General features: G+C 40.4%; 1 protein-coding gene across 1 annotated transcript in view; it reads right to left on the bottom strand.

The window, feature by feature from the left end:
• The window catches only part of LOC104946107 (G protein-coupled receptor kinase 4), a 44469-nt gene that overhangs the window by 5037 nt on the left and 11754 nt on the right, over window positions 1–27678 (bottom strand). Inside the window, exons 2-9 of the mRNA XM_010771870.1 lie at window positions 22911–23006; window positions 17389–17501; window positions 16155–16232; window positions 14041–14141; window positions 7252–7344; window positions 6659–6722; window positions 5882–6022; window positions 1372–1562 (exon numbers count right to left, since the gene is read on the bottom strand). Coding sequence (XP_010770172.1) covers window positions 1372–1562; window positions 5882–6022; window positions 6659–6722; window positions 7252–7344; window positions 14041–14141; window positions 16155–16232; window positions 17389–17501; window positions 22911–23006 — 877 coding nt within the window. The remainder of the gene's footprint in view (window positions 1–1371; window positions 1563–5881; window positions 6023–6658; window positions 6723–7251; window positions 7345–14040; window positions 14142–16154; window positions 16233–17388; window positions 17502–22910; window positions 23007–27678) is intronic.

Genomic DNA, 27678 nt, shown 5'->3' with positions numbered 1-27678 from the left:
GAATTATGGATTATAAATAATTCCAATTATTGCCCAGGAACTTTATCAACCTATTGATTAACCGATTCAGCTGTGTTTTTTCTCGTTTTAATGCCATTGAACACGTCTTTTGATCAGATTGACAGCTACGGTGAGACGATCTCCCTAGAAGCTACGTAAAGGTACGTGTTGTGATGTCTGCCTTTGCTTCCCCTGTCGCAAATTCGGATCACTCAGTGATGACACTTTATACCTAAATAATCTGTGGAACCTCAGCTTTAATCGGAGATCTTGTATGTGCAGCTACGATAAGTAATAAGGGTACTTTTATCTTGAGTTCTGTGCCAATGTCCGTTAGCATTTTTCTCTAAGGGGTCATTTAGATGCTTCTTATGAGACTTGTGTTTTGTTTTGGTAAAAATGGTTTATATCGTCAGTTAGCTGAGATTATTTCCGTTAATCTGGTAGAACACATTAATAGGTTCTTAAATATTAAGATCCCCTGAGACACAGTGTCCTGAAAAAAAAAAAACAGGGTCCCCGGGGCTTAACAGGTTAAAAATACTGTAACAAAATAATGTTGATGAAAGTTGATCAAATTGAATTTGTACTGTATATAAAAAGGAATATTTGTATGTTTTCATATTTTAAATACATTTAAGGTTATTTGGGTTATTTAGATATTGATATTTGTTGTGGGGTGTATAGTGTCTCTCTCTGACGCCCCTGGGGATATTCATTTTATGAGGGGGAAAGACTAGTTATTCTACACATAGTTTTTATGTAATTATCATTTAAAGACTTAAGACTTTTTCGAGATAATCTGATTTAATCACTTTGACATCATCTGGGTTGTTCCTTATTCTTTAGAAAGATCCCAAAGGAGTCACAAACCACATCATCATTTTTATTTACTGGTTGGTAGGGCTTCTCATGACAAGTAAACTGAACTTCCTGTTACAAGTCAGTGCAGTGCCAGGAAATGTAACCACTTGTAATTCTCTAAATCTCTTGTACAACAGTTCTTCTGGGGCTGTAAACCACCCAACATCCTCCTCAGGGGCAGAGATCCTCAAAATACCCCTGAATATTGTTCCTAAAGCCTCAGGGTCTACTGCTTTCCTGATATGATTGAAGCGATAGAGTGGTGCAGTGATGACATATTTTTTGTAGGCCGCAAGGGCTCCATCGACTTAAAGCAATGAGATTTTCCAATACATTTCGGCGCAATGCAGAAAATAAGAAGCAATTAAAACTTCGGACATTAACATGTGGTGTAATAACTGACCAGAAGTGGCAACTCATTTCTGGGTTGTAGGACTCATTCCTGCACCACTCTATAGTATTACAAAAATATGTCTATTCATATTTGTGTTGACTTGATTTTCTAACCTGTAGACTATCCTCTCACGGTGCAGGTCCTCAAGGCCACAGCAGATCTCAGCAGCGTAGAAGATGGCTCTCTGTTCGTCGAAGCCCGAGTTGCCCATGTTGTAGATGTGGAACTTTAGGTCGCCGCCATTCATTATGGTCAACACCAGGCACAGCGCATCCTTGGTCTCATACGCATATGCTAGACTAACCTGGAGAGGGAGGCACATTTTGGGGAGGAAGTAGCAACGAAGGAAGGTAAGGGACCAGTCAAAGAGAAAGTGTAGAATAGGGCAGAGAAAAGGGGGGAAGAGGAGGAGAAGACGTGAGAGGCAGTAGCTAGAGGAACAGTTTTACTTCAAATAATCATCCATTATCCCAGGAGGAATGTACACAAAGAACCCTAACCATAGCTCCAAGGAAAACCAGAAGCTTTTTCTCCCTTTCTTACTCGAGTCCTTTCCCTCTTAGCCCATAATTTATCTCTCTTCTCTCCCTTCATTCCCACCAGCCTCCCCTTTTCGCCTCTCCCATCCTCCCCTGTGGGTCAGTGACACCAAGGGTACAGTGTGTGTGCATGCTCTGTTCTGTTCAAGCAGGATGTTGCTGCCATCGGGATGAATCCCATCTGCTCCGGACTACGCAGTCAGAGACGGACGATGAGAGGGGATAGGAAAAAGTTCTCATGGGCCGAATGGACAATATGTTCAAAAATATACAAATTGTACTTAACCAAACACACAAATGTGAACCACAAGCCAAGGCAAACAGTCTAACGCACCCTCCCGAAAGTCATATTTATGCATTAGCAATGGACACATGTATTGAACATGGCTCTCACACCGACATATCCACAAAGCCTACCAATGCTAAAAGAAGCTTCAATTATTTCCAATCTCGCAATGCCTGACATGTATGCTAACGCGATGAAACCACAGGACCGATGAAAACCAAAGGCTTACTGGAAAGGTTTCTCCCAAAAAGAGTTCAATTAAAACATCAGACATTGTTGTGTAGGAACCATTTTACCATATTGGCACCGTTTTCACAACATTTAGCGATGATAGCCGGAGGAATCAGCGTCAGAGCGCTACCTGCCGAAGACTTTAGAACAAGGTCACCCTGCCCTGCATCCACACACACACACACAAACACACACACACACACACAGAATATGTGGATGGGTGTTTAGATAAAACCTACAGAAAGCTAGCAGTATGTATTGTCTAATAGTGTGATGCAATGATCAAAAAAAAGGAAAAGGCGAATAAAGAAAGGGAGAGAAATGATGGGTGTGAGAGGGAGGGAGGGAGAGAAAAAGACAGAAACAGAAAGAGAGAGAGAAATGAGGGGTTTGAGAGAGCACTTAACTCTTCTCCTTGCTACTGCTGTTTGGTCAGTGTTGCTAGGCAACAGAGCTGCTCTCGTAGGTAGAGAGGCACATGAAGAGTCATCAGTTCTGCCTGCAGCACAGAGAACCACACACATACCCAAGCGCGCACACACAGACAATCATGTGCCAATCCCAGATGACAAGAGCTGCAAGTCTGAGGTCCTGTATCAAGCCCACTCCAGCCTCTTCGTGTGTGTGTGTGTGTGTGTGTGTGTGTGTGTGTGTGTGTGTGTGTGTGTGTGTGTGTGTGTGTGTGTGTGTGTGTGTGTGTGTGCCCATACACATGTTTCTACCATGACTCACTTAAAACAAGGACGCGCAACATAGCTCATGCTACATTAGAAACAAGACTATTCCGAAACGTAGTACAACTCAAACACGACTGTTAGCTTCAGATGGAGAGTCAGCTTTCTGTACCACATATCAATATCTCTGAGCTGTACAATTAAAACAGTAGAACAGCATGTTCTACAGTATGTACACATATACAAAGTATACACGCGGACCCACAGACCAGAAATGATCATGCTCATCCCTCTAGCCGCTCCGCACCATGCTCTAAGAATGTTAATCGAGCTGTAATTTTCTGGTCTTCGGAACAATCTGGTTTTTTCTAGAGGAACACAACACCGAGCCAAATCTACGTTTTTTTCCCCTGCCGGAGCACCTTTTCATGCGTACATTAGGACGGAATGGAAAGAGAAGCACACGTTAATAGTTTTCCAGCTCCTGATGTCAACATGGGTAGTCAAGCAGGATTAAAATTCAGGCATTTTCATATACAACGTGTACATCCATGGCAGGATAAAAACAGACAAATATCACAGGCACACACTGCAACACATGCACACAGTGAGAGGAGTGAAGGTGGGCAATGGTTTAGAGTTTTTAAACTTCTTATTTGTATTTTATTTAAGAAATAAGAGCTAATAAAGTCCATATTTCTTGTATCTGGTTTATTTTAAGCACTGTCATCATATAAATCAAATGAGAATAACTTATTACTGCATTTCAATTTTTGTTTTGATTCACTACCACACTGCATTTAAATGTTAATTGAACACTTTAACTACTATGTGTGCTTACACGGTTATTATAACTTATTCTATATATTCTATATTAGTCTATTGATATATATCTTATTACTGCTGTATATGTATATATATTGTATTTATTTTTATATTATTAACCGTTTATTTTTATAGTTAGCTATCAAGTTATTTTTTGTTTATTGATAATATAATATATATATATATATATATATATATATATATATTATTACTGCTGATATGTACATATTTTAAGATATATCTCAATTTATTTATTTATTCTTTTTAGTTTTAATATCAGTACTGTTTGTTATTTTAATTTGTTTCCTTTCTTTGTATGTCATATATTGACAGTGCCGCCATCTCCTTTAGGAGTCCTGAGCTGTTCCTATTATGTATTAGCTCACACGTCATGTAAATGCACTTCAATTGTACATTTCTGCAGTTCAGTTCTCTGCTGCAGAATGGAAGAAAGGAAAAAGCTAGGTGACTCCCTGAAAAAAGCGTTTAGGCTTGGCATTACAGCGACAGCCAAAAACCACCTCTTACTCATGACTATGGCTCGATTTATAACAAATCCCCCATAGGAAAAACAGCCAAGAGCTTTGCCCCCATTAAGAGCTCCAGGCCTGGTGGTACAGAGAGATTTGTCTTCTTTGGATGGCACACCAACTTTGAGCTGGAAACGCTACTACTTTCTTGCCCCCTCGACGATCACAACGCACCTAAGGGTTTTTGTACAAGTTGTTTAGTTTGGTTTATTTCCTGATTATCAGAGCTGCAGTGCTTTGATAGAGTTATTTGGGAATGGTTGTTCCTTCTATTCTTCCTTTATTTTGAAGCTCAGTTAGGGTCCTGACTGAGTTTTTACACATTGTTTTTTTATTCCAAATCATGTTCAATTATTGATTTGGTCTCAAATTACCTTAAGTTGTAAGGGCTTCAGGAAGAACTGTGACTCAGTTTTTGAGGGTCAATGCAGGTAGGATTAATGAGGTAGATATCCATATTGTGTCCCTGGTTTAGAATAGGAGTGACTTCCATAAGTGTTTTCAGGTTATTACTTACTTAAATCAGACCGTTAACTAAAGTATCGTCCCTGACATTACGACACACACCCGTCACAAAAGTACCTACATTTAAAATTATGAATCGGTAAAAGTCAATTCAAATACTGTATTTTAATAATGCACTGGTCATTTGTACATCTGCTCTCATATCCACATATTTATATATTGTAAAGTATACAGTATACTTTCTACCATACATGTCATTTAATCTGACATTCTTTCTTTTTTTACTCCACGGTTTTTTTCTGCAACCTACTTGAACCATTTGTCTACTGCACTATTTTATATATTTTACTTTTATCTTAGGTATAACGCATTTTGCTTTGTTGGAGGAGACAGATTTGTATTGCCATACTATGCTGTAGCTACTGTGCATATGAGTAGTATTTGAATCACCCACCAGTGCATCAAAAACATATTAATCTGTTTTTTTTAAACATGGCAGCAAAACAGATTTCAATTCAAATACAGGATACATTCACAAATGAATTAGGGTTGCCACTATGCTCCAAATGAAATCTAATAAGGCATGTTTGCACAGGTAGAATAAATAAATTGCTATGACTTTTAATGCAAGCTGTTTACCCGGACTTGTCTGCCTTTTATGCAAATTCCTGCTAGCCGTCACTGGCAACTTCTTTGGTTACAATTGTTTTTAGTTTTATCACTTCCCGTTTCTTTCCACCAGGCGTGGACATCTTTAAACAAACAGAGCTGGAGTCCCAGAGACTGCCTTTAACAGCTGATCAACAGCCTTTGTAAACACGCCTTTCAATTTCATTTGCAGGATCCTGGTGCCTTAACAAACAACAATGATCTCACAGACACGTAATCACAAACACACACACTCACAAACACAAACACACAGACACACAGACACACAGAAAGACAGACAGACAGACAGACAGACAGACAGACAGACAGACAGACAGACACACAGAAAGACAGACAGACAGACAGACAGACAAAAACAGGTACAATTCTGTTGAAAGGTTGAATAAGAAAAAGGTAGTACTTACTACAAAACTACTGTTAACTTTTTCTAAAATGCGTTTTTCGTTTAGTGCCATTGCTTCACCTTTTCTTTTCTTCACTCGTTTCTTTTCCAGCTTTTTACATGCGTACATCTTACCGGTGGCACGTACTTGGCAGGCACAAACCTGAAAAACAGGCAGCGAGGAAACTCCATCACACACAAATTATTTTTATAAAAAAAACGGGGGAAAATAGAATGGAAGTTAATATGTCAGACTACATATTTATCCACCCAGCATCACAGGAGTGGAGACATTAACAGTGCTGCATTAACTAACTGCTAATGTTCCTTGTAGTAACTTAAATCATTAAAGGGGCCCTATTGTGCTTTTTTTCCCTGTAGTGCGTTATGTAGGTTTTTGTGCATGTAAATGGTCTGCAAAGGCTAAAATCTAAAAGGTTCCCTCCAGAGTTTCTCTCCCACACACTCCTCCCCCCCCCTGCCTGAAACGCCTCCATTGGACTCCTTAGTTTATTTCTGTAACAAAGTGACATCACTATGTAACACTCAAGCTTGTATTAGCTAGTGATCCGACACATTGTTGGTGATTGGCTAAGGAGCGTGACATCTCTAAGCAACTGACCCATCACAACAGAGCTGGCCAGCTAACCAATCAGAGCAGACTGGGCTCTGGTTTCAGAAAGAGGTTGAAAAGAGGTGCTGCAGCACAGGCAGTATGAGAAAGACCTAAAGCATGTAGACATGTCACAATAGAGACACAAAATACAAAGTTATCACTTGTGAATTCATTGACACTCACCTCGCCAAATCCACCTTTTCCTAGTACTCTGTAATGTCTGAAGGTATTTTTGGTTACTGGTTGCCTGCAGGGATGGAAAGAAAAAGAAAAGGAGACGAAAAGAGACGTAAAATAACAGGTTACGTCATTCTCTCAGACCATGTGATGTCGCAGACAGAGTAATGCTCGAATACATTATTAATCCACCCTGATGGCTGTGGGTCCCACCCTGCTACAGTTACCCAGCCATTATGTAAAGCATCATCAATTATTTACCCCTCGCACAGAAAAAACAGTGATTGGCTAAACCACCTTTGTGTTTTAGTGTGAGCATCTTTCCTGCAACTACTCTCTATAAACTACAGACTGTAATCTTAGTTTGCTATTATCTTTTATTACATTCAATAATCATTTACTTGATTGTCTGTACTTTTCCATCTCATGATCCCTTCAAATTAAAACTTTGAATGTGTTCTCTGGTTTGCAAACACAGAACTGGACAGCACCCTTTTACAGAGAATTTCTGTATGTGTGTAAGATCACAGGCGTAATTTAATACAGAAATGGTTTGCATGTGTGCTTTACAGGGCGTGTAATCTGCAGTGACTACCCACCTCTCCAACCATTTCCACTGCAGGAAGCGAGAGAAGTACATTGACTCGTGGTAGGAGGAAAACGGAGCTCCACTCAGATAATCACGAACTACTCTGTAGGGGAGGGGGAGAGAAAATCATTTAATAACAAGGAAAAATATAGATGTACATGTCATCAGAAAAAAATGAAAAAACGCAAGCACATGTACAATTTCTATCCAGATGAACAGACATGAACAGACACCTGCGTTCCTTTACCATGACTACAAACACACGCATAATCTACCCTCTGAATCTTAAATGTGCTTGTGTATGTCGGTTGGTTTTTGTGTGTTCAGACATCACTGGCAGTGATAAGGGTCAAAGCCATTGTCAGTGGAAAGAGGTCAGAAATATAAAATGTGTTTGAACAGGGACATTCCACTGATCCATACCGGGAAAAGGGATTTATAGGAAACTGGTTTTCAAAGAGCAAAAAGGTTGAGCTGGGCGTTTAAGCAATTATTTCGCTGTGGCAAAACGGTGGTACTACAGCTTTTTGTTAAGTCACGTAATTGGGCCCAAATAAGTTAAGGTTGTTTTTTTTGTAAATGAACTTGACAGGATAAACACTTGAATAGCCCTTGTTTAAATTATTCCTACAGGCCCTACAAGTTGTAAATCTATTCAGTTGACCGCAAAAACACATGCTCTTTGTGTCCAATGGATGCTGTGGACCACCGGAAGGTCCAGAGAAGATCAAGAGAATATCCATGAAAGATCCAGAGATGGGCCAGAGAATATCCAGGGAAGGTCCAGAAAAGATTGAGAGAAGATCAACAGAAGTTCCAGGGAACATATGGGTGTTTTTGTTCTTGAGAGTCAGGCCATTTTGGCCTCATGCTCCACAGAGCGACTTTCACAGGAAGAAACATGGCCTGGGGCCTCATGTATAACGCCGTGCGTAGGATTCATGTGGGAAGGTTGCTTACGTAGTAGAAATCCGAAAAATAGGTCCATACATTTTCCGCCATTTTCCGATTCACCGAACATTGCGTACCGGCGAGGAAAGTGCGTACGGCACTTCCTACGCCGGTTTCCCTTTATAAATCACAACCGACTCGAAATGCGGTGCAGCTTTTGCACGCTTCACGTAACGCCCATATTTGCCTATAAATAGTCAAAGAAACGTCCATTCATTCATTCATTTTGACTGACTGCATGAAGAAGATCGCAGGAAATGATGACTGAACAGCTAAAAAAGACATTTCACACTGTGTCAGATTTTGGTTATTTTGGGGAGGTCGAGATAAATCATATTGTGTGGTGGATGAAGTTTGAACAGAGTAGCAGCATGGCCAACCCAGGGCTCACCAAAATAAATAAATAAGTGGTCCGAAAAAGTCTAATGACAAAATAAATCCATGCTCGTATCTACAGAAATGCAAAATGGCGTCAGTTTAGACGTAATTCTGTCCTCCTGCTTACCGCATAATTTATGAGAAAACATTTCATAACATTAACACAACATATTCGAGGTGGTTTTAAATAACATATCCGTATTTATTTATTTCTCCAAGTTATGTTTTTGTGTGCACTGAGGAGTCTCAAACAGGCGTTTGTTAAATCATTTTAAGATTGGCTTTAATCAATGTTTGAAAATGAATTCTTCATATATGATAAATGAGAGGTAACATTTTATTTATGGTATTATTCCCACATATTTCTCTCCATTCTTCCTTCTGCCAACGGTGTCGCAGTTTCTCGTCTCTCCCGTTTTTGTGCTTAGTGCGTACGCATGGGTTAGAGTTTGCGTGGAGGATCGCACGTTTTCCCGTCAAGTTAGTATTTTATAAATCACAAACATTGCGTAGAAACTGGCGTACGCCATTTTTTGAGCGTATATCCCTTTATAAATGAGGCCCCTGGCCTCCAACGCTGTATCCGTTTCAGCGCCACTTACAGGCCCGGCATATGTACTACAGCGTCTCCAGCGCTCCCGAGCGGTCTCGTGTGAACGGAATACTTTTTTGATATCGTATTCGGTTCGTTTGCATTTCGTATGCGTTTGCGTGTAAATGGGGTCTTAGTGTCCCTTTTTTCTCTGCTTTGACTACACTTAAAACTGTTTGACTTAAAACACCATGTCCTATTTTACACAGCTGTACAAAACAGAGATGAACTGTATGAAAGAGCTTCACAGTAACTTAAATGGTTTCTGTCCACGCTGTTGATAGATAACTTTCTTCTCAGTCAAAACGTTTTCAAGGTCAAATGAATGACTTTTATCAAATCACTGTGTACAAGAAAATCCAATTAGATTCCCAGATATATCTTTTTTTCATAAACCATAACTTGCTAAATGCAAAACTACTTCAACATATTTCAACATGGTTAAACTGTTGCTTCAAAAATAACATAAATGTTTTCGTCATTTCAAAATCTTGGTTTGCTAAACAGTAAATCAAGAAACAGTAAATATGATATGTAAAAATGAAGATAAATAACTGTGAAAACAATGAACATATCAAAATGTGTTGTAAGAAACCATTTTTATAAATATAATTTACAAAACGGTAAAAAAGGAAAGGCAAAAGTCATACATTCACATGTTTTTTTGTTTTTTTATTGAACAGTTTTGTCCTAATGAATCTTAATCTTGATCATTTATTTCTGTCTATACTGTATATGGGTGACAATTTCATATAATGGTACTGGATTAAAGAAAATCTAATTGATGCATCCCTTTTAAAAAGAGCTGTTAAGGAATCTTAACGAACTGTCCAGTTGTAATTTCAGAATAAAAGCAGACTAATTTGATTTTTTTTTAAAACACCTAGTTAAAAGGCAATCCAAAGTATCTGGAATTATAATTTCCACCTGAAATGAATATTATTATTAGTTTGAGAAAAATAAGTAATCTTTATTGTTGATATAATCATGGATTGGTAAACGTATCTTTTATTGTTTATATGTATGAATCATATATTAATCTGTCATTACTTAAGTATGTTTGTTAAGCTTATATGGGACAACATGTTTTTCATTCGTTCCCTTAAGAGACAGTTACTGTAGTGTGCAAAAAAACAACTTTGAAAGTTACAGCAGATATTTGGCCTTGGCCTCACAAAAGTTGAAGAGATGCTCATATTTTGCGGTACAGAGATTTTCCTTGACCGTATTTTGAAATGACTTCATCACTATGGAGGAAGAGGAAAGCTGCCTGTGGTTAACAACAGCGCTGGTGGGGTGGCTGTTCTTGGCAAAAAGAAATGCTGGAGAGTGGAGAGTTTCCACAAGGGGAGCACACTGTGCCGTGTAAACGCAAACTGAATTATGTCATCATGGGACCCAGTGGCTTTGTACACGAGATTCAATCTATCCGGAGTAGATGTAGAATTTTCGAAGGAGTAGTGTCAGATTGTATCCCCTCTGCTGCTCCTGAGCTCACATGGGTTTGTACTGAAAGCATGAACATCAAAGCTCAGTTAAAATTGATCAAAAAAGAAAGATGTCTGACCTGTACCATAACATGTTTTCAATTCCAAGTCTTAAATCGGTCTAAAATCTCAACCCACGGCCTAAATAACTAAAAGGTCCTCAGCCCTCAGCTTCTCATCAATGTTCACTTATCATGCCGACTCAGTGTTACGAGACAAAAGCGGCCCCGGACACTAAAAGAAAGGAGCTCCAGAAAATCAGGAGACAAGCGGTGCCTGGCTTGGAGTCCAGCCTCAGACAGACACCACTGGGAGTAGAAATAAACACAGCTACAATATGGCTTTTGTTAGTCCAAGGGAGCAGGGAGAGGAAATTTAAAAAGGAGCAAAATCAGGAAATGGACCTTCGGCAAGATCGGACGATTCGCGTAACAGTACGCGTACCCTGGCGTACTGAAGGGCCGCGCTTTACTCTTGGTTATGACATAACCGTATGTTCCACTGCAGCAGAAGAATGTGAGTGAGCTAATACGTTTCTGCTAATGGGTGTGTGGCCAAAAAGTCACATTTCCACGTGCAGCACCATGCTTTCCTTTAGGCAGAGGGGAAAAAAAGCCCCCGGTCAGAATTACATATAGGAACAAGAACATTTTTAGGAAATTAAAATTCCACATCGGAGTACAACTACTAATGATAGTGGAAGAAGTGATGACCAAACTTGAACAGGAATCCCATTCAAAAACATCTTAACTGCTGCTTTCAGTAACACAAACACTCAACTCTCCTCAACGCTTTCTTTCCATTTCTCTGCTCATTTTCCAAATTTCACCTATTTACTCTGCTTTCATTGCTCCCTGTGGGTCTTTCTTATTCGGCCCCTCGTGCTGGGCTTTCTGCCGGGCATATCACTTTTCTCTCTGCTCAGTTTTCAATTCGAAGTTTGAATTGACTTCCGAGAACTGTCTCTTTCTCACGCCATTTCTCTGCCGTCCCCAGTGCCCTGTAGATTACTCAGGTGTTCAAATAGATGCTAAGGGGAAGGGAAAAAGGGGTAAACAGACCATGAGCTAAATTATGGAAAAGAGAGAAGGCAGGTGTGTTGTGTTCATCTGAACCTCAAACTGATGTTCCCAGATTGAGCCACACACAAGCAACATTGGAGAACAAATTAATTTAAAAATAAATTGAAATGCACATATCCTTCACTATCAGCCTGGAAAGCTTGTGAACATAGAGGGTTATTGATTTTAGAAATCCAGCAGCCCTCTTCATGTGTTTTGCCAGAACAGGAGAGCAGGCTGAGATTATGACTGAGTGTTTTCCCAACCGTGTTTCCCACTTCTCCTAAACTCCTTCTAGCAGATTCCAGTATTCCCCGGGGGAGCTCGAGTGAATCGGAGGCTGGACGCAACATTTCCAACCCGAGTCTGTCTGCCTGTGTGGCTCAAAGTTGGGAGGAATGAGGAAACAGAAAACTGTTTTTTCTCAAAGCGTTATATTGATGTGATACATGCATTAATGTTTTTGTACATGGTTTGCTGACTAAAGTAAATATGTTGTATGGCTGAAGACCTCAGTCATTTTCTACCTAGTCAATGCCAGTTTATCTACACAATCCAGCATCATTTTTGCTCTATTTCTTTCTGTGAGAAAATGTATTGCGTTACCAGAATTATGAATCTCTCGACAATCTTCTATATTACTCAGATCAACTTTTATTAAACTTGGAAAGGCAACAACAACTAGAGATGTCCCGATCCGATCACGTGATCGGAGCTGATCACGTGATTTTGAAAAGATCGGAATCGGGAGAAAAAAAATCGGGGATCGGGATTTTAAAAAAAAATTCTTTTTATAAATACTTCTTTTTAAATTTTGTATTCAATGTTACAAAACAAAAATGACCATGTTCAAGTCTTAAAGTCATCCTGAGGCCTTAGTTTTGGTTTCAAATTACAGAACATCATGTATGTGTTGCTTCTTTGGGGCTTGTTTTCATAGACCTGGTTGCTTATTTCTCTCAAATCTAGCAACAGAGTGGGCAGGGCGCAGTGTCTAATTGTAGCAGTAAGCTAATGAGTACTGAAAGCTATATTTTGTTTTGATCCAATGCTGCACAACTGAACTGATCCAATGCTGCTGTGAAAGAAAGAAGCTATATCCATGTTGGATAGAATATCCAATTTAAATAAAAAAATAACCTTAAGGGACAACTTGAATGCTTTTTTTTCTCTTAATGCATTTCATAAAGATCGGATCGGGAAAAATCGGTATCGGCAAATTGTCAAAATCAAATGATCGGAATCGGATCGGGAGCAAAAAAAGGTGATCGGGACATCCCTAACAACAACCAATGACATCCAAGCCGAAGTTCAACAAACCAATAAGCAAACAGAACATTACCAATGTTTACCCTCTTTAATTGCTCATCCTGTAATTAATGAATACAAACACATCAAGCGACAGCTTTATCTCTCCAAAACTGTTAGGGGGTAAGCTACAACAAAAGAAAGCAGAAAAGGCCATATAATTGAACAACGTATTATATTGTAATTACTATATCTATCGTTGCCAGGTTAAATGTGATAACGTATCATGCTATACATGTCACAATACACCATAAAGTTGACGTCAACAGAACCTTTGTGTGACACAGAGTGAAATTGTCGGGCTGAGTCACAGTTACGTTGGGATCTGTGGATGTGTGCGACACTGTGCGATGAGAAGTACATTCTGGGTAATAATCCCGGGTCTGTTTGCTTCGCCTGGCTCTCAGAGCAGGAAGCAGAAACACCTGCAAGAGTGTGTGCGTGTACATGTGTGTGTGTTTGTAAATCTGTGTTTGTGTGTGAAAGTGTGTCTGCGGGGGAACACTGAGGTAGCTGTTGTTTTGGTGCCAGCCGTCCGGATGCTAGCTGTGCCCACTGCTCTTTTTCATTTGCCTCCACTGTGCGTGTGTGTGTGTGTGTGTGCGTGAGTGCGTGTATAATAATGCACTCCAGGTGCCAGCTGATTCATCATCACTAGTGACAGGGTGCACTAGTCACTCCAGACAGTCTACAAACACACATGCACTTTCTGAAGGAACATGACTGTATATAGAGTGGTGCAGGAATGAGTCCTTAAACCTGGAAAGGAATTTGCATTTTAGCCTTTCCTGGACAAAGTCAATTGTTTTATGAATGTGTTTTTGGTTGGATGCATGATTTAAAATCTGCGCATCTATCAAGAGCTTATTTTCTTTAATATTCAAAATTCTAAAGGAAAAATCCCATTGCTTTTTGTCGAGGGTAGGCCTTGTGATGCTAACCTCTGCGTCGGCCAACAAACATACGCTGCACCACTCTTTAGGTGACGCTGTTATCACAAATTAAAATAAATCAAGACTTACTTGGTGCAGTCATTGAAGAGCTCCTTACATGGACTCTGCTCCAGCCTCTCCCGACACCCAGCCACCACTTCCTGGGGAACGTCTGGCAGATGGGCTGCAGACTTTGAGGGATACAAAGAGAGAGACAGGAGGGTGAGGCGTGCAGAAGGACAGGGAGGGACAGACATAAAGCGACATGATGCTGTAATGTGATTGCAGACTGTTCTAGACAACAGATCATTATCAGTCAGTTTGTCTATTTCTGTTTGTGATCCTATAATGCCAGGTCATTTAAGCTGTGGTCACATCTCTTGGGTTTCGTTTGTTGGAATTGATATTCCTGTAAACTCTACCAACATTCAATGCCCTTTAGAAATAAAAAAGCTGGTGTGGTTTTGGTGCGAACAAAACAATTACAAATGTGTGAAAATTAACAATATACCAATATGTATATACATATTTGTTCATCTCATTTATTTTATCGTTTACCTAATAAAAGATGTTAACTTGAAATTTCATATAAATATCTTTATTTTATTGTATTTTTTCATGGCACATGGCTTTAATCTTTTTATATTTTTCTTATTTTGTAATTTATTTAGAACAGGCAGGAGACACAAATATGAGCACAATGTAGGGGTGATCTCACAAAAAGTTCAATACTAGAATAAAATAACAGTAATAACACTCATTTGACTTTACATTAACGTCTTATGTATAGATAAATACAAATCTAGTTTTTTTTATTTTTAAATGTATTTATTTTTAAAATGTTATTTGAAAAAAGAGCAACCTTTACAAAATCAACCCCAATTTCGTCCGGGGTAAATAAAGTATTCTGATTTTTAACCCATTTATTTTGACTTGTGCTACAGGACAGCTTGTTTCCTGCATTCTATTGCTATAAGTGTGCGAAATTAAGTCTAAATAGAGTCCCAACCAATAATGCTAATTAACCATCGAAGCGAACCAAAATAGAGGTGTAAACACAACCTAGAGAGAGGTGTCAGTAGTTCACGAATATCAGTAATACACTTCCTTAAAAAGGGTTATTACACATCTTTGGCATCACACAAGATTAAGGCTGCATCTACACGGAGACGAAACGGAGAAAGAACCAAATTCGATATCAAAAAAGTCTTCCGTCCACACGGTAACGCCTCATGAAACGTGTCCATTCACACGAGACCGCTCGACCGGCTGGAAACGCTGTAGTACATATGCCGGGCCTGTAAGTGGCGCTGTACTTCCGCCACAAAATACACCAAAAGCAGCGAATAAGACCTCCCGAGCATGGTTGCCTAGTTGCCCTTCTGTTCATTCTCCTCAGTGGATTCAACAGTGACGCGGGGATGAGCAGCAGAGGCGGGGAGAGGCAGGGCTCTGGCTGTTTCGGCAGCCTCCGTTTCTCTTTTTCTCCCTCCCCGAGGCGAGTGTGTGCTCCTGCTGTAAAAGACAGGTGCACCGCACCCACTGCCACTAACTCTGAGCCTGGCTCCCGAGCAGGACGTTCTCCCCGGTAGTCCAACAGCAGATGAAAAACACCCACCTCTCCACCTCTTCCAAGGGATGAGGGAACCGTGCAGGGGGGTCTGCTGGAGGCTCCTGCTGGGTGCACTGTCCTGTGACATACCGCGACCTGGCTCGAAACACTCGGAACACTGTTGTTGGCGAAACACATCAGCGGTGACGCGGGGGGTGAGGAGAGGCGGGGCTATGGCGTATAGGGCGTACACACAGAGCCGTTTGCCCCCCAAGAGCGCTCCGTCCGCAGATCTACCCACCTTGGGACCCGTTACCGTTTGAGGGCTCCGTTTCCCTGGTTCCGTTACGGCTTCGTGTGGACGAACCGTCCATACGATAGAGAACTGTAGCAGATACAACCCGTTTCGTGTCCGTGTGGACGGGGCCTGGGTCCAAAGTTGATACAGTCAACTGTATGTCAAACACCATTGGCAAATAGTCATGAATAAAAGTAATGAAGCAATAAAATCATAGGCAAATACAAACTGACATCAGCGAATGAAAACAACTAGAGAGTTTTATATGCGCATTTGTGTTTAAATGTAAGCAAATATTTTATTTTGTCTGTGTCCATGACCTTATTATTCAGCAAGTGTGTGTGTGCTGCATACCCCATTATTAAAGTATGTGTCTAAAAGATTCAGTCCACAGTCCCTCCTCTTCTCGTCCGGAGCGAGCTGGTACATGGCCTGTCGGAGAACAAACAGACATGTGAGCAACCACAACAACCATACACATTCAACCATCTTTAATATGTCTCCAAATAAGGTCAGAGGGAGAGGGATGTGAACCGGGAGGAAGAGAGGAAGGATGAGACGGGGTAGAAGAGATTAAGAGAGAGAAGGGTGGCAGGGTTAATGAGGAACAAGAGCGTGTGGAGCCGAAGACAAACAAAGAGATGCTACAGATGACAAAACATCACACCCTAGTCAGGGGCAAACTGGAAACAGTGTTCATTTTCACACTTGGCCCATCTCATGTGTCACCTTCTAGGGTTAGGGTGTATGGGTTTTTTCCCCGCTAGTCTAGCCTTAAGTTTTGAAAGGTGGAGATATAGGTATGCAGGCCAGATTCGAACACGCGAAAGCACATCAAAGATTGTGAGACAGATTGTGTGGGGTTTTTTTGACCATATTTTTGGCCACCGGTGCTTTTATTGGAGAGACAGATTTGAAAAAGTGGAGACAGTAGGTGACACGCATAAATGGGTCCCGGGTCGGATTTGAACCCTAGTCCTCTTCAACGAGGACAGATCCTAAATATACACTAAGCGACAGATTGTGTTTTTGGTCAAATATGGCTGCAGGCAGGGAGACGGTCTGAAGTAGGACTGCTTTGTGCCGACTGTTTTGTTTGAAAACACGGTAGGCAGAGCGGAATTGGACTGAGCATCGCTGCCACGGCATGACATCCTTGGTGTGAGTTTGTACCTATATGCCTGCCTACCTACCTTGGAAAACACTAATGTAGGTCCTTATTAAATGAGCATATTTTTCCTCTCACGCATACCTCCACGGGCCGAGACACAAGCTTGGGCCTGTGTTTGCCTGCTCACCCAGGGGACCTGCCTCTGACGTGGGCTTGACCTCATGGAGGAGTGCATGGAGGAAGGGGAGGGGTCAGCCCAGGTTGCTAATCACCCCCACAACGCCCATCCCACCCACCCAATCAGTGCTACTGCCAAGAGCAGGCAGAGGACCAACTCCGACTTTCCTTTCCTAGTTGCTGCTCTGATTCAAGGGGGTCTCATTGGTGAAATCACAAAGAAAGAGAATGTGGGAAAGAAGAATAGCTAAACGATCATCAGATAATAATTCATGGTGTAAGGTTTAGTGAAAGTCTTACCACAGCGTCCATGAACTCAATGCAGCGCTTCAGCTCTGGCCTGGTATCACAGTACTGCCGGAATAACAGCCAGCCAATGGGCTGCTTCTCACATAGACTGGTGTAGTCCCTCTCTGAGGGGAGGACAGGGAGACACAGGGGGAGAGAAATGTAATTATAACACTAGAAAGATACACGGAAATATGGTATACAAGCAGGAATGGGAATAGTGTGGAAACTCAGATTAGGAATTTTTTGAAAAAATGTATTATTTTATATACAATACCCCAAAAATGGTCACAGGAAGAGACACAATGAAAGAAACTACATTATACACAAAATAATCTTTATTTTTATTTTCTAAATGTTCCCCTTTTTTTTGAGACAAACAGTTTTAAGCATTCAAATGTACATGTCCTAAAAGTTAGCCGATTTCAGCTAAATTATGGATGAGAGATATTGATTGCTAATGCTTTCTTTACTTAGCAAAACAGAGGGCGCAACTTTTACAGCACAGGACAATCGAACATTTTTGTATATAAAAAACCTCAAAAATACGCTTTCCAGAAAGACAGAAAAAAATCTCAGTAAAAAAACAAAACTATCAAGAAACCTAACATAAGTGGAATGGATGCTAACTAAGACAGGGGTTCAACTTTTAGAACCTTATCCTAAATAATGGCCAAAATTAGCAATTTGTGAACATGTCAAGGATATAACAGTGTTTTTCAGTTAGGGAGGACTTTTGAAAGTATATATTGTATCATGCACGTCGAGTAACTTGATAAAAACACTGACACTGCAGATAGCCTACTCTCCAATGGTGAGAGCGAAAAATAAAATAGAAATCCCCCCAAAATTAAGTTATCCCTTAATAAGTACATTTGATTATGCTAGAACACAACATGTGTTTCTTGTGTGTGTGTGTGTGTGTGTGTGTGTGTGTGTGTGTGTGTGTGTGTGTGTGTGTGTGTGTGTGTGTGTGTGTGTGTGTGTGTGTGTGTGTGTGTGTGTGTGTGTGTGTGTGTGTGTGTGTGTGTGTGTGTGTGTGTGTGTCTCATGTGCAGCTGGCCCCGGCCTATTAGGACTAATGGCGTCCATTCGAGTCATATTTCCTCTGGCACCAAATGAGGAAGAAGACCCAGGACGTTTTCCATCACTGGCTGACAGTGAGGACACACAAACATGCATGGGATGAATATTTCTGAGTGGTGATAGCTCCAGAACAAGCTCCAGCAGTAAATCAAATCTTCACAACAGCCCTCCCAGCAGCACTGTTTATTACCCAGCATTCCCTCTGCAGCTCCTCATTCAAACTCGCCACTTATACGACCGCAAAACAAAGTTATCGCTTTGGTGAACAAACAGTGGAGTGTAGAGATATGATATTTGCATTGCTTCCCGTTCCACTGTGCAACCGCTGTGTTTTTAAAATCTAGAGAACAAAAGCTCTTTCAGAAAAACTCACAGAGATCTCTAACTTGATTGCGTCGCGCTCAGACGTTGCCTTTCATCTCCGATCTGGAAGTTTTTCTTTTTGATGCACGCTTTGGTGTTTCCCTATCAGCTGGAGCTGGGAAATCCCCTCGCACTCATAACATACATTTTAGTGTGAAAAATGCTAGGAGCTGTTTATTTGAACGTGAGGAATACATGAAAATGTGTATCTCTATATCTCCATAAAAACAAATGCATTGACCCCCATTTAATACTGTACAATCATTTGACAGGTTGTCAACACACTGTCAAATAATGATAGAAGCGGTTGTGGCTCAGGGGGGAAATGGGCATCTACCATTCAGAGGGTCAGAGGTTCAATCCCAACCACTGCAGTCAACTTGTCAAAGTGTTTTTAGGCAAGATACTTATCCCTAAACTGCTCCCGTAGGAATATGGTATTGAAGTGTCGCTTTCGATAATAGAGTCTACAAAAATAACATGTAATAAAAAACTGTAATGATAAAGAAGTTTCTAGAGAGTACATGTGGCTTCTGTTTATCAGCTAGTTTATTTGCAAATGGGCAGTGTGAACCTAAACAAACCAAATACAGCAAAGTCAACTCTTCCATTCGGGTTCAGAAGAAACAAACTATTCTGGTTTGTATCGTTGGCCTTTGCTAAGCTAGAGATTATGGTTAATTTATTTTTGCAAGGGAATTTAGTTTACTGCATATAATTATCTCTGGTTTACAATGAGCCTCCTGATAAGGTGTCAGTCATGCTCCAGAACAGGTTTTTGCCGTGAGGATGTCAGGGCGGTTTCAGTTTAATTGCGAGTTTTTCCGGCTGAATCACAGCACAACCGGCCCCCCCTTTTAGGTGACACACTCCAATTTGCGTAATAAAAAAAGGCAGAAACTGTCTATTGTGCATTGTTCTTTAAAGGATGTCCATGTTTTTAAGTAACAGGCTTATTGAGCAACCTATGTGATGCCAAATTAACTTGTGCAAAAGCAGGAAATTGATATAAGTTAATATGATTCAACCTTTTAAACACTAACTCAGTTTCTCTACATTTATTTAGAGGCCTAATTCCTGTTACTTATTAGCAATACTTTCTGAATAATTCCACATGTTTTCATCATACCACATGTGTATATGAATGGATAGAGGAATGTGTCAGTACTCCAGAGATAATTACATTATAAATCATGTTGGTAGGACATTTTGGGCCTTCTAGGGAAAAAAACATACAGATAGTGTAAAGGCTCTTCTATCACACACCACTTCTACTCGACATTTAAAAAGAGGGGAGTAGCCTCAGCTGGACAGCCTAGTGAATATACTGTGTTATTTTCCCGTAATAACTTGTTTACATTTTAACGGTACACAGAACACCGGGACTTGGCAACGATTAATACCCAGGGACACATGAATGATTTTAGTAGCTATGTTTTCATAAATTAATGGTAGACGACAATTTAGCATATACCTGGAAAAGCAACGACTACCACAAAAAAGTAATTCATGTCAACCTACTGTATTAAAAGAAAGGGATAGATGCATTCTGTAAATATTTGTTGCGACGATTGTAGTTTTTGCAGCTTTACAGGTTGGCCATTTGCTATTTCAATGTGCAATTGTGAATTTTGCTACAGAAACAATGCCAAATCACATTATTGTCTTATAAAAACATAGCAAAATGTAGATGCTGGACATAAGAAAACAAAGGCCTGAAAATAATAAACATTTTCTTGGGCCCGGATTTGGGTTTGTGTGTGAAAACATTGGCATTTGTTTCCAAAATGTTCTCTTTGCGTACGAGACCCCTCTTCTTTGTTCTAAACAAAAGACAACTGTGAAAATAAATAGAGAGAGAAAACAAGAAAATACAAGACTACCAGGTTTCAGGAAAAAAAAGGGACCGTAAAATGAAAAGATAGAAAGGAATGCAGGGAGAGGTGTAAAGCTCGAACCAGTAAGGACTTGTAGCTGTCTGAGCCGTGAAGTAAGCTGCAATTACAACTTAATTAAAATTCCAATAGAGTGGTGCAGGAATCCAAAATAAAAGCAATGAGTTGGCATTTCTCCATTTCTGGTTCCGTCTATAAAGCAACGGTTTTCCTAAATGATTCTACTTCATACAATACATCAGTAAACACCGCATTGGTGAATGTAGGACACTTCTATGTGTCATAATAACAGCAGTTGCTAGCTAACAAGTGCCTTAATTAAATTCCGAAACTGCATAATGCCAAATATTAGCCGCATTTAGCTTAGCGGTGGTGACGTGAAGTCATGCACATGTGAATTAGTTTGTTTGTAGCCTAACGTTAGCTTTTTACTTGCGACGATTGCACTCACGCTTCAAAATTCAGTTGGTGTGGAGATTATCCGGCTGAAAAAAAACATGTAAGTATCGCAAACGTGTGTTTGCCACGGATCTTATTTCCTGCAATATTCCAAAAAACAATTAAAAAGTCCCATTGGCTTTTGGTAGTGGGAGCCCTTGAATTTCTAAATTACATGTCAGCATGCAAAAATATGTCATCACTGCACCACTTTTTTTGGGGCCAAGAGCGAGTGACTTTTTTCCCGAACGGCCAGCCAAAGGTGCACAAGTGTAGGAATGTGCGATGGCTTTAGAGATCAATAGTAGTAGGTGCAGGTTTACTGTATGCACTGGATGGATACCATAAGAGAGACATGGAGATGGAACAAGAGGAAGAGACAAGAAAAAATTGGCTGCAGCCCACATAATGTAAACTAGGCTTCCTAGAAGTACTGCACACTCGTCAAGGCTACGGTCAAATGGCTGAAATTTTTAAGACAAAACAAAGACACTGCGATCAGCCGCTTTACTGTACCCTTCCATCTGCTGCGCCTACACTGTGTACGGGCATGCGTACACACACATGCCTTCACGTCTGTGCGTTTAAGTAGGCAAAAGGGATTATTTTTGATCCTGCCCTCAGTGTGATAGGGAAAGTATGCAATAGCGTCTATGTAATAGTGACGTATGTAACCCTCAACAGCTGCAGCACACACACACACACACACACACACACACACACACACACACACACACACACACACACACACACACACACACACACACACACACACACACACACACACACACACCGTTTCAAGAATCCTCTACAGGGTTATAATCCAAATGACATTAAATATGCAAGAAATGACAAGCACAATGCTTCTTCACACTTAAGGTGACATTTATGTGCTGTTTTTTAAGCAGCTGCCGACGACTGATGCATTCAGGTTTATGATAATGAGATCTGCGATTTGTGACAGGAAGACAAAACGGCGAGGAACACAACCGTTGCCGAGTAAGAGATATCACCATTGGGAGTATGTGCAGCTACATCTCTTTCACTCTCTCCTTTTCCCCTTGTTTCTCTCACTCTCTCCTGTCCTTAAGAGATCTTTCTCCCCTGTTGTAAAAGCTTCTCCCTCTCTCTCTCCATAACTCTCCTGTTCTGCCACTCTTGTGTTCCTCTGAAGTAGTGGAAAGAGGGAGGGAGAGATGCAGATAGTGGGAGGGGGAGGCATGGAGACAGAAAGAGGGAGGGAGAGTATGTGGGGGAGGGTAGCACTGCAATCTCTGGCAGAGATAGCTGTGACGCACTATTACACACATACAGGCACCTACACACACAAAGTGCTGTGGCATTCAGAGGTCCGGGGTTGGTGGGGGGAGATAATGTAGCCCAGGAGTAGAGCATTTGCCTGGGCCACAAAGAGAGAATCCTGCCCCTACTTTAAAATAAATCCGGATGTGGAGAACATGAAGGAAGCGGCAGTGAAGACGTTTTGATTTGGTGTGTGTGTGAGCAGAAAGATAGTCATATCAGGAGAGACATGGGGATTAAGAAACGGCTGTGTGCAAACCGATTTCAGAAACAAACACACTCACAAAGTGTTTCCTGTCCCCTGCCTGTAACTACGGGTGGAGACGGGTAGAAGCAGGAAGGAAGTCCAATCTGAACTTCCTCCCGCAGTCGGACCCACCCCAACGACACAGCATGGCACGTTATCTTTCTGCCTCACAACCACACACACCCACACTCCAGGTTTCTTACCGATAGTGCGGCGTAGCTCCTCACACTGGCTGATGTGGGGGAGTTTCAGCATCTCTTTCCATTTCTTGCTGCGACCATTCCTCTTCCCTCCTCCACCTAAGACACACAAAAAGACATACAAATCAGCACATCAATCAAGTCACTTTTTCGACATTGCACTTTGAGTCTTTAACCAGATCCGATGATTGAATTTCGACCCAAGAACAAAGGGCATCCATCCGTGTGTGTGTGTGTGTGTGTGTGTGTGTGTGTGTGTGTGTGTGTGTGTGTGTGTGTGTGTGTGTGTGTTGACCTTGCAGCGACCAGAGGCAAGGACAGCTGGTTCATCTCACCAGTCGCCTCTATGCAGCATGACGGAGCATGTGGTGAAGAATGTTCGACAGCTCCAAAGATCATGGGGCACGCACACATTTAGTCTCAAAGACAGGTTTACATCAAAGAGCTTCATCTTGAAAAAGTAAGCAAGATTATGAGTCGCCTTAGCAATCTAAAGACTGCAGACCTCAGAGAATCTGCACTGATAAAAAACACAGGACCCAACATGTTAAATAAAAACAAAAACTTTCCCAGAGAACCTGAACAGCAGCTTTTATCAGTCCAATCTTTATATCTGGTGAGAAAGCCTTTGCATGCACTCACAGCCCCTAGCTGAAAGATTGTAGCAGAGCAACTCAGAACACAGTGCAATGATTTACTGCATCAACATCATTTGGATTCAGACCCAAACAAACATTCTATGGAGACTGCAAACTGCCATGTAATTGAAAGAATAAAAAGGTGTTTTGGATAAAGGCCAAGCAACAAGAGCTGTATTATTAGACTTTAAAAAAGACTTCAATACTGGTAACAACAGCATGATGTTATCAAAACTGAACAAATTCCAATGATCTAAACATGCCGAACAATGGTTTGACTTGTTGAATGGTACTAGGTGAAATGTTCAAGGTTTAAGATTTAATGGAAGAAAAACTATCCATCCAAAAGCATTGGGGATACCCCAGGGCTCAGTTCTTGGGCCATTGTTATTTAGCATGTATATCAAAGCACACATAAGTATACAAGTATACACCGGGATACAAATCAAAGTATCTCGGTGTTAGCAGCCAAACCCATGCAGATGAAACCGTCATTCATATATCTGCCAGAACAACTAGCAAGGCCGCTGACCAGCTTAATGAATCCTTTCTTTCTGTAACGCAATAAGTTGAGTCCTTCTATCTGAAAAATAGAAGGTTTAAATATTGTTATCTGATGACGTTCACAATGTCACATTGTCATACTTCGTATTGAATCACTTCCTTGTCAAAAGCCTGACTATCAACCATAAAAGCCATCTTCTCACTGTATAACCATGGAATAAAAAAGCTTGACAAAAAACAGGGAGGTGACACGATTGGGACAAATACAATATGTCCAGCTTTACAAAACCAGAAGATGTTAAAACAGACAAGATGAAAGCTTAAATTGAATATTGATTAATGGTTTGTAGATAATATATAATTTGGTAGTTTTACCGTTAAAAAATATATATATATAATGGTTTTCATACTGCTTTCCTTTTCCATCAATTTAATCTAATTTTCTGCACTATTGACAATAGGCATGGAAACAACAAGAACAATCATTTTCTTTCTGATGTTATAATAAGTACCAACAAATTATACCAAAACAACTTTTTATAACACCATATGTTTTAGCCAGTTTGTTTTGTAAAAAATAAGGAAAACAAATATTTATATGAATAATAATAATAATAATAATAATATTCATAATTAACTGTACGGAAGACGCCAATGAGACACAGTCCTAAAATGTTAAATTCTTTAATGGTTATCAACTACATTTTGACCTTCCTAAAAGGCCTATTTTGTGTTTAATGTGTACTATGGAAACTATTTATTTATTATTTTGAAAAAATCACACAGAATGACATAAATCCAGGTAATCACAGCCTTGAGAAAAACAAAAAACTTGAAAAATGACATGTTCTAAATGTTTATATAAAACAGCTTACAGAAACCAAATACTTCACTGGAATTGTGAATCACCTTTGCAAAAACGTTGCCTGGATTTAAAGTGCAGTTTAGAGTTGGCAAAACTATGATTTAACATAGTAAAACTTAAGAATGCATAACAGACTTGTGTGATCTTATAGCTTCAACAGTGATGCATTTTTCAAATTAATAGGTTAAGTAGAATACTAAGCAATCAAAAGAACATAATACTATTTTAACACTTTTCAACAATGAGTTCAACATAAATTAGGGCAGCTCAATTAATCGTATTTTAATCACAATTACGATTTTGGCTTGCAACGATTACGAAAACAACGTAATCGAAATAAAACGATTATTTTTTTATTATTATCATTATTTATTTTCTTTCTTGGTTTTTCCATTGAATTTACTTAAAGTTCAGGCTAATTAACTGTTAAAAACATACAGTTCAATTTTTTTTTTTAAATAAATGGATGTTTTCAAAGTAAATGGATAATCGTTTTTAATAATCGTGATATCAATTATTGACCAACATAATCGAGATTATGATTTTTCTCAGAATCGAGCAGCCCTAACATAAATCAAGGCATCTCTTACTTCTATAATTTGAAGAATAAAAAGGCAGTCAACGTTTTCAGCATTTTTTTAGTTGGTAGACAAAGAAAAGTCAGATTAGAGACTCGTATCTGATTTCAGATATTTACAGATTTAAACTCTGAACTATCTTCCAGCCCACATTTCTGATTCTTCTCACCAATTGATATACATGTTTTAAAAACACTGAACAAACAAAGAAGCCCCGAGCTTGAGTAAACCGTGTCAACTGTGACGGTTTGAGGATGACTGAGAGGGAAATCCTCTGCGCCAAAGTTCACCAGACACCAGCTGGTCCGGCAGAGACATGCGACAGCTTCAACGCAAATACATACAGGGGCCACGGTGGTCAAACGCGAGCAAAACAACACCTTAGTCTTGTACTACGTTCACAGGGGAAAAAGCGTACTACAATCATGCAAACAAGCCGGATATCAGCTCTAAACTGTCATTAGTCAAATTATTATTATTTTTTTAACTGCGTCACTCGTCAATGTTTTACTAACAAAGCTTTTAAGATCCCACTGGTCTCAGGTTGTAGATGTGGATAGGCATGTTGACAGACAAGTTGTGGGGCTGCAGGGCATACACACACACGCTCACAGAACACTTAGATATAGACGTACGGGCACATGCAAACATTTCCGTTGCAGCATAAGGAAGGACGGCAAAGATAAATGTTGAAATGAAGATGATAGCCAGTTGAAACCGGCTGGTTACAGTGCAGGAGAAATCCTTGCGAACGTTTGAGCCTAAAACACAGGATAACTGATGATAACAGTCGAACCAACTCAAGTTATCAGAGACTAACTTCTACCAGGTGATGTATTTTCAAGTGTTGAGACAAGTAGTGGCAAAACAAGTGACTCATATGATTTACTAAAGGACATAAGCGTGAGAAATGTCACCTCAACTTGGGGTCAGAAGGGAAAAAAATATGGGAAGGAAAGCTATAAAAACAAGACAAAATACAAAGAAAGAAAGACAGGGATTTAATAGCCAGCTGAGTAGGAGTGTGTGTTTGTGTGCACGCTGGTGCGTGTGCCTGTCGGAGCTGGCTGGGCCACCCCACCCTGTTTAATGTCACTCTGACGTCAAAGCCATGTGTGCAGGCCCTTAATGCAGACAGGATGGAGCGAGTATTTATTTAACTTTGGTTCTCCCCTCCAAGAGAACGGGGCCCTCCATAAACACGACTTCAGAGCCGCTTCACTCATTCATGGCCGAGCTGCAGCCAGCGCTGAGATCACCACCCTGGATCTCGGGCACAGGTCTGCGCATGTGCGAGGTTTAAAAAGTCGGGACATGTCGAGAAAGATGTCAAACCCATCAGACGTGCCTCACAACTAGGATGCACATTCCTTTCCGTTGAAGATTTGTAGAGGAGGGTTATCTTGGTTGAGCAGCAGTCCAAAACGTGTAACTGACCTCACATCATCCCTCTCCATGTTCACACATATTTCCTTTCACTCTCTACTGTCAACTATCCAACAAAAGCTATACAAAAATGCAGTAAACTTCGACCACAGATTAATTGATGACGCAACTCAGCTTGTTTAACCAGAGTTCTATTCTGTTAATAAAACCCAACAGGCTGTTATTGCTTGTGGCATTCATGCATATGAGCGTCAGTTCCTTTAGCCTGAGGTGGACTTTGGTGCGTTTCCTCCATTTCCAAGTCTGGTTCTATGTATATATACATAGGATGAGAGTATGGGAAGCTGAGCTTTTCTTTGTGTGAGTCTGGAGTACAGGCCAAATACAGGCTAACAGCATCCCAAATGTGCTCCTTTCACCGTCCTCCCTTTCCTCTCTTTCATCTCAAGTGGGACAAGGAACAGACTGGAGGTCACATAGTAGACGCAGGGTATATGCAGGAATCCTGAAGTCAAATGTAATCCCTTTTAAGACCTTTTTTAAGACCCTTTCCATACATTTTAAGACCTCATCGCCACTTTGAGTTTTAACCAGTTACATTGGCGACACACTTTACCTCACATTGACTATATACAGTATTGATTGTCCTTCTTCCTTATCTTCCAACCATTTGGACGCAAACTTGCATTTCCCCATAACGATGTTGTTTAACAACCGGCGTAGTAGGAGAATAGGGGTAGAATACAACCTCTTTGGACAATTGATATACTTATTGAAAACAAGCTACTAAATTGATTGAT

This window comes from Notothenia coriiceps, unplaced genomic scaffold (assembly GCF_000735185.1).
Source record: "Notothenia coriiceps isolate Sejong01 unplaced genomic scaffold, NC01 NC01_scaffold00010596, whole genome shotgun sequence".
NCBI lineage: Eukaryota > Metazoa > Chordata > Actinopteri > Perciformes > Nototheniidae > Notothenia > Notothenia coriiceps.
The sequence above is the reverse complement of the archived record's forward strand: the minus strand, read 5'-3'. Positions and strand labels throughout refer to the sequence as shown.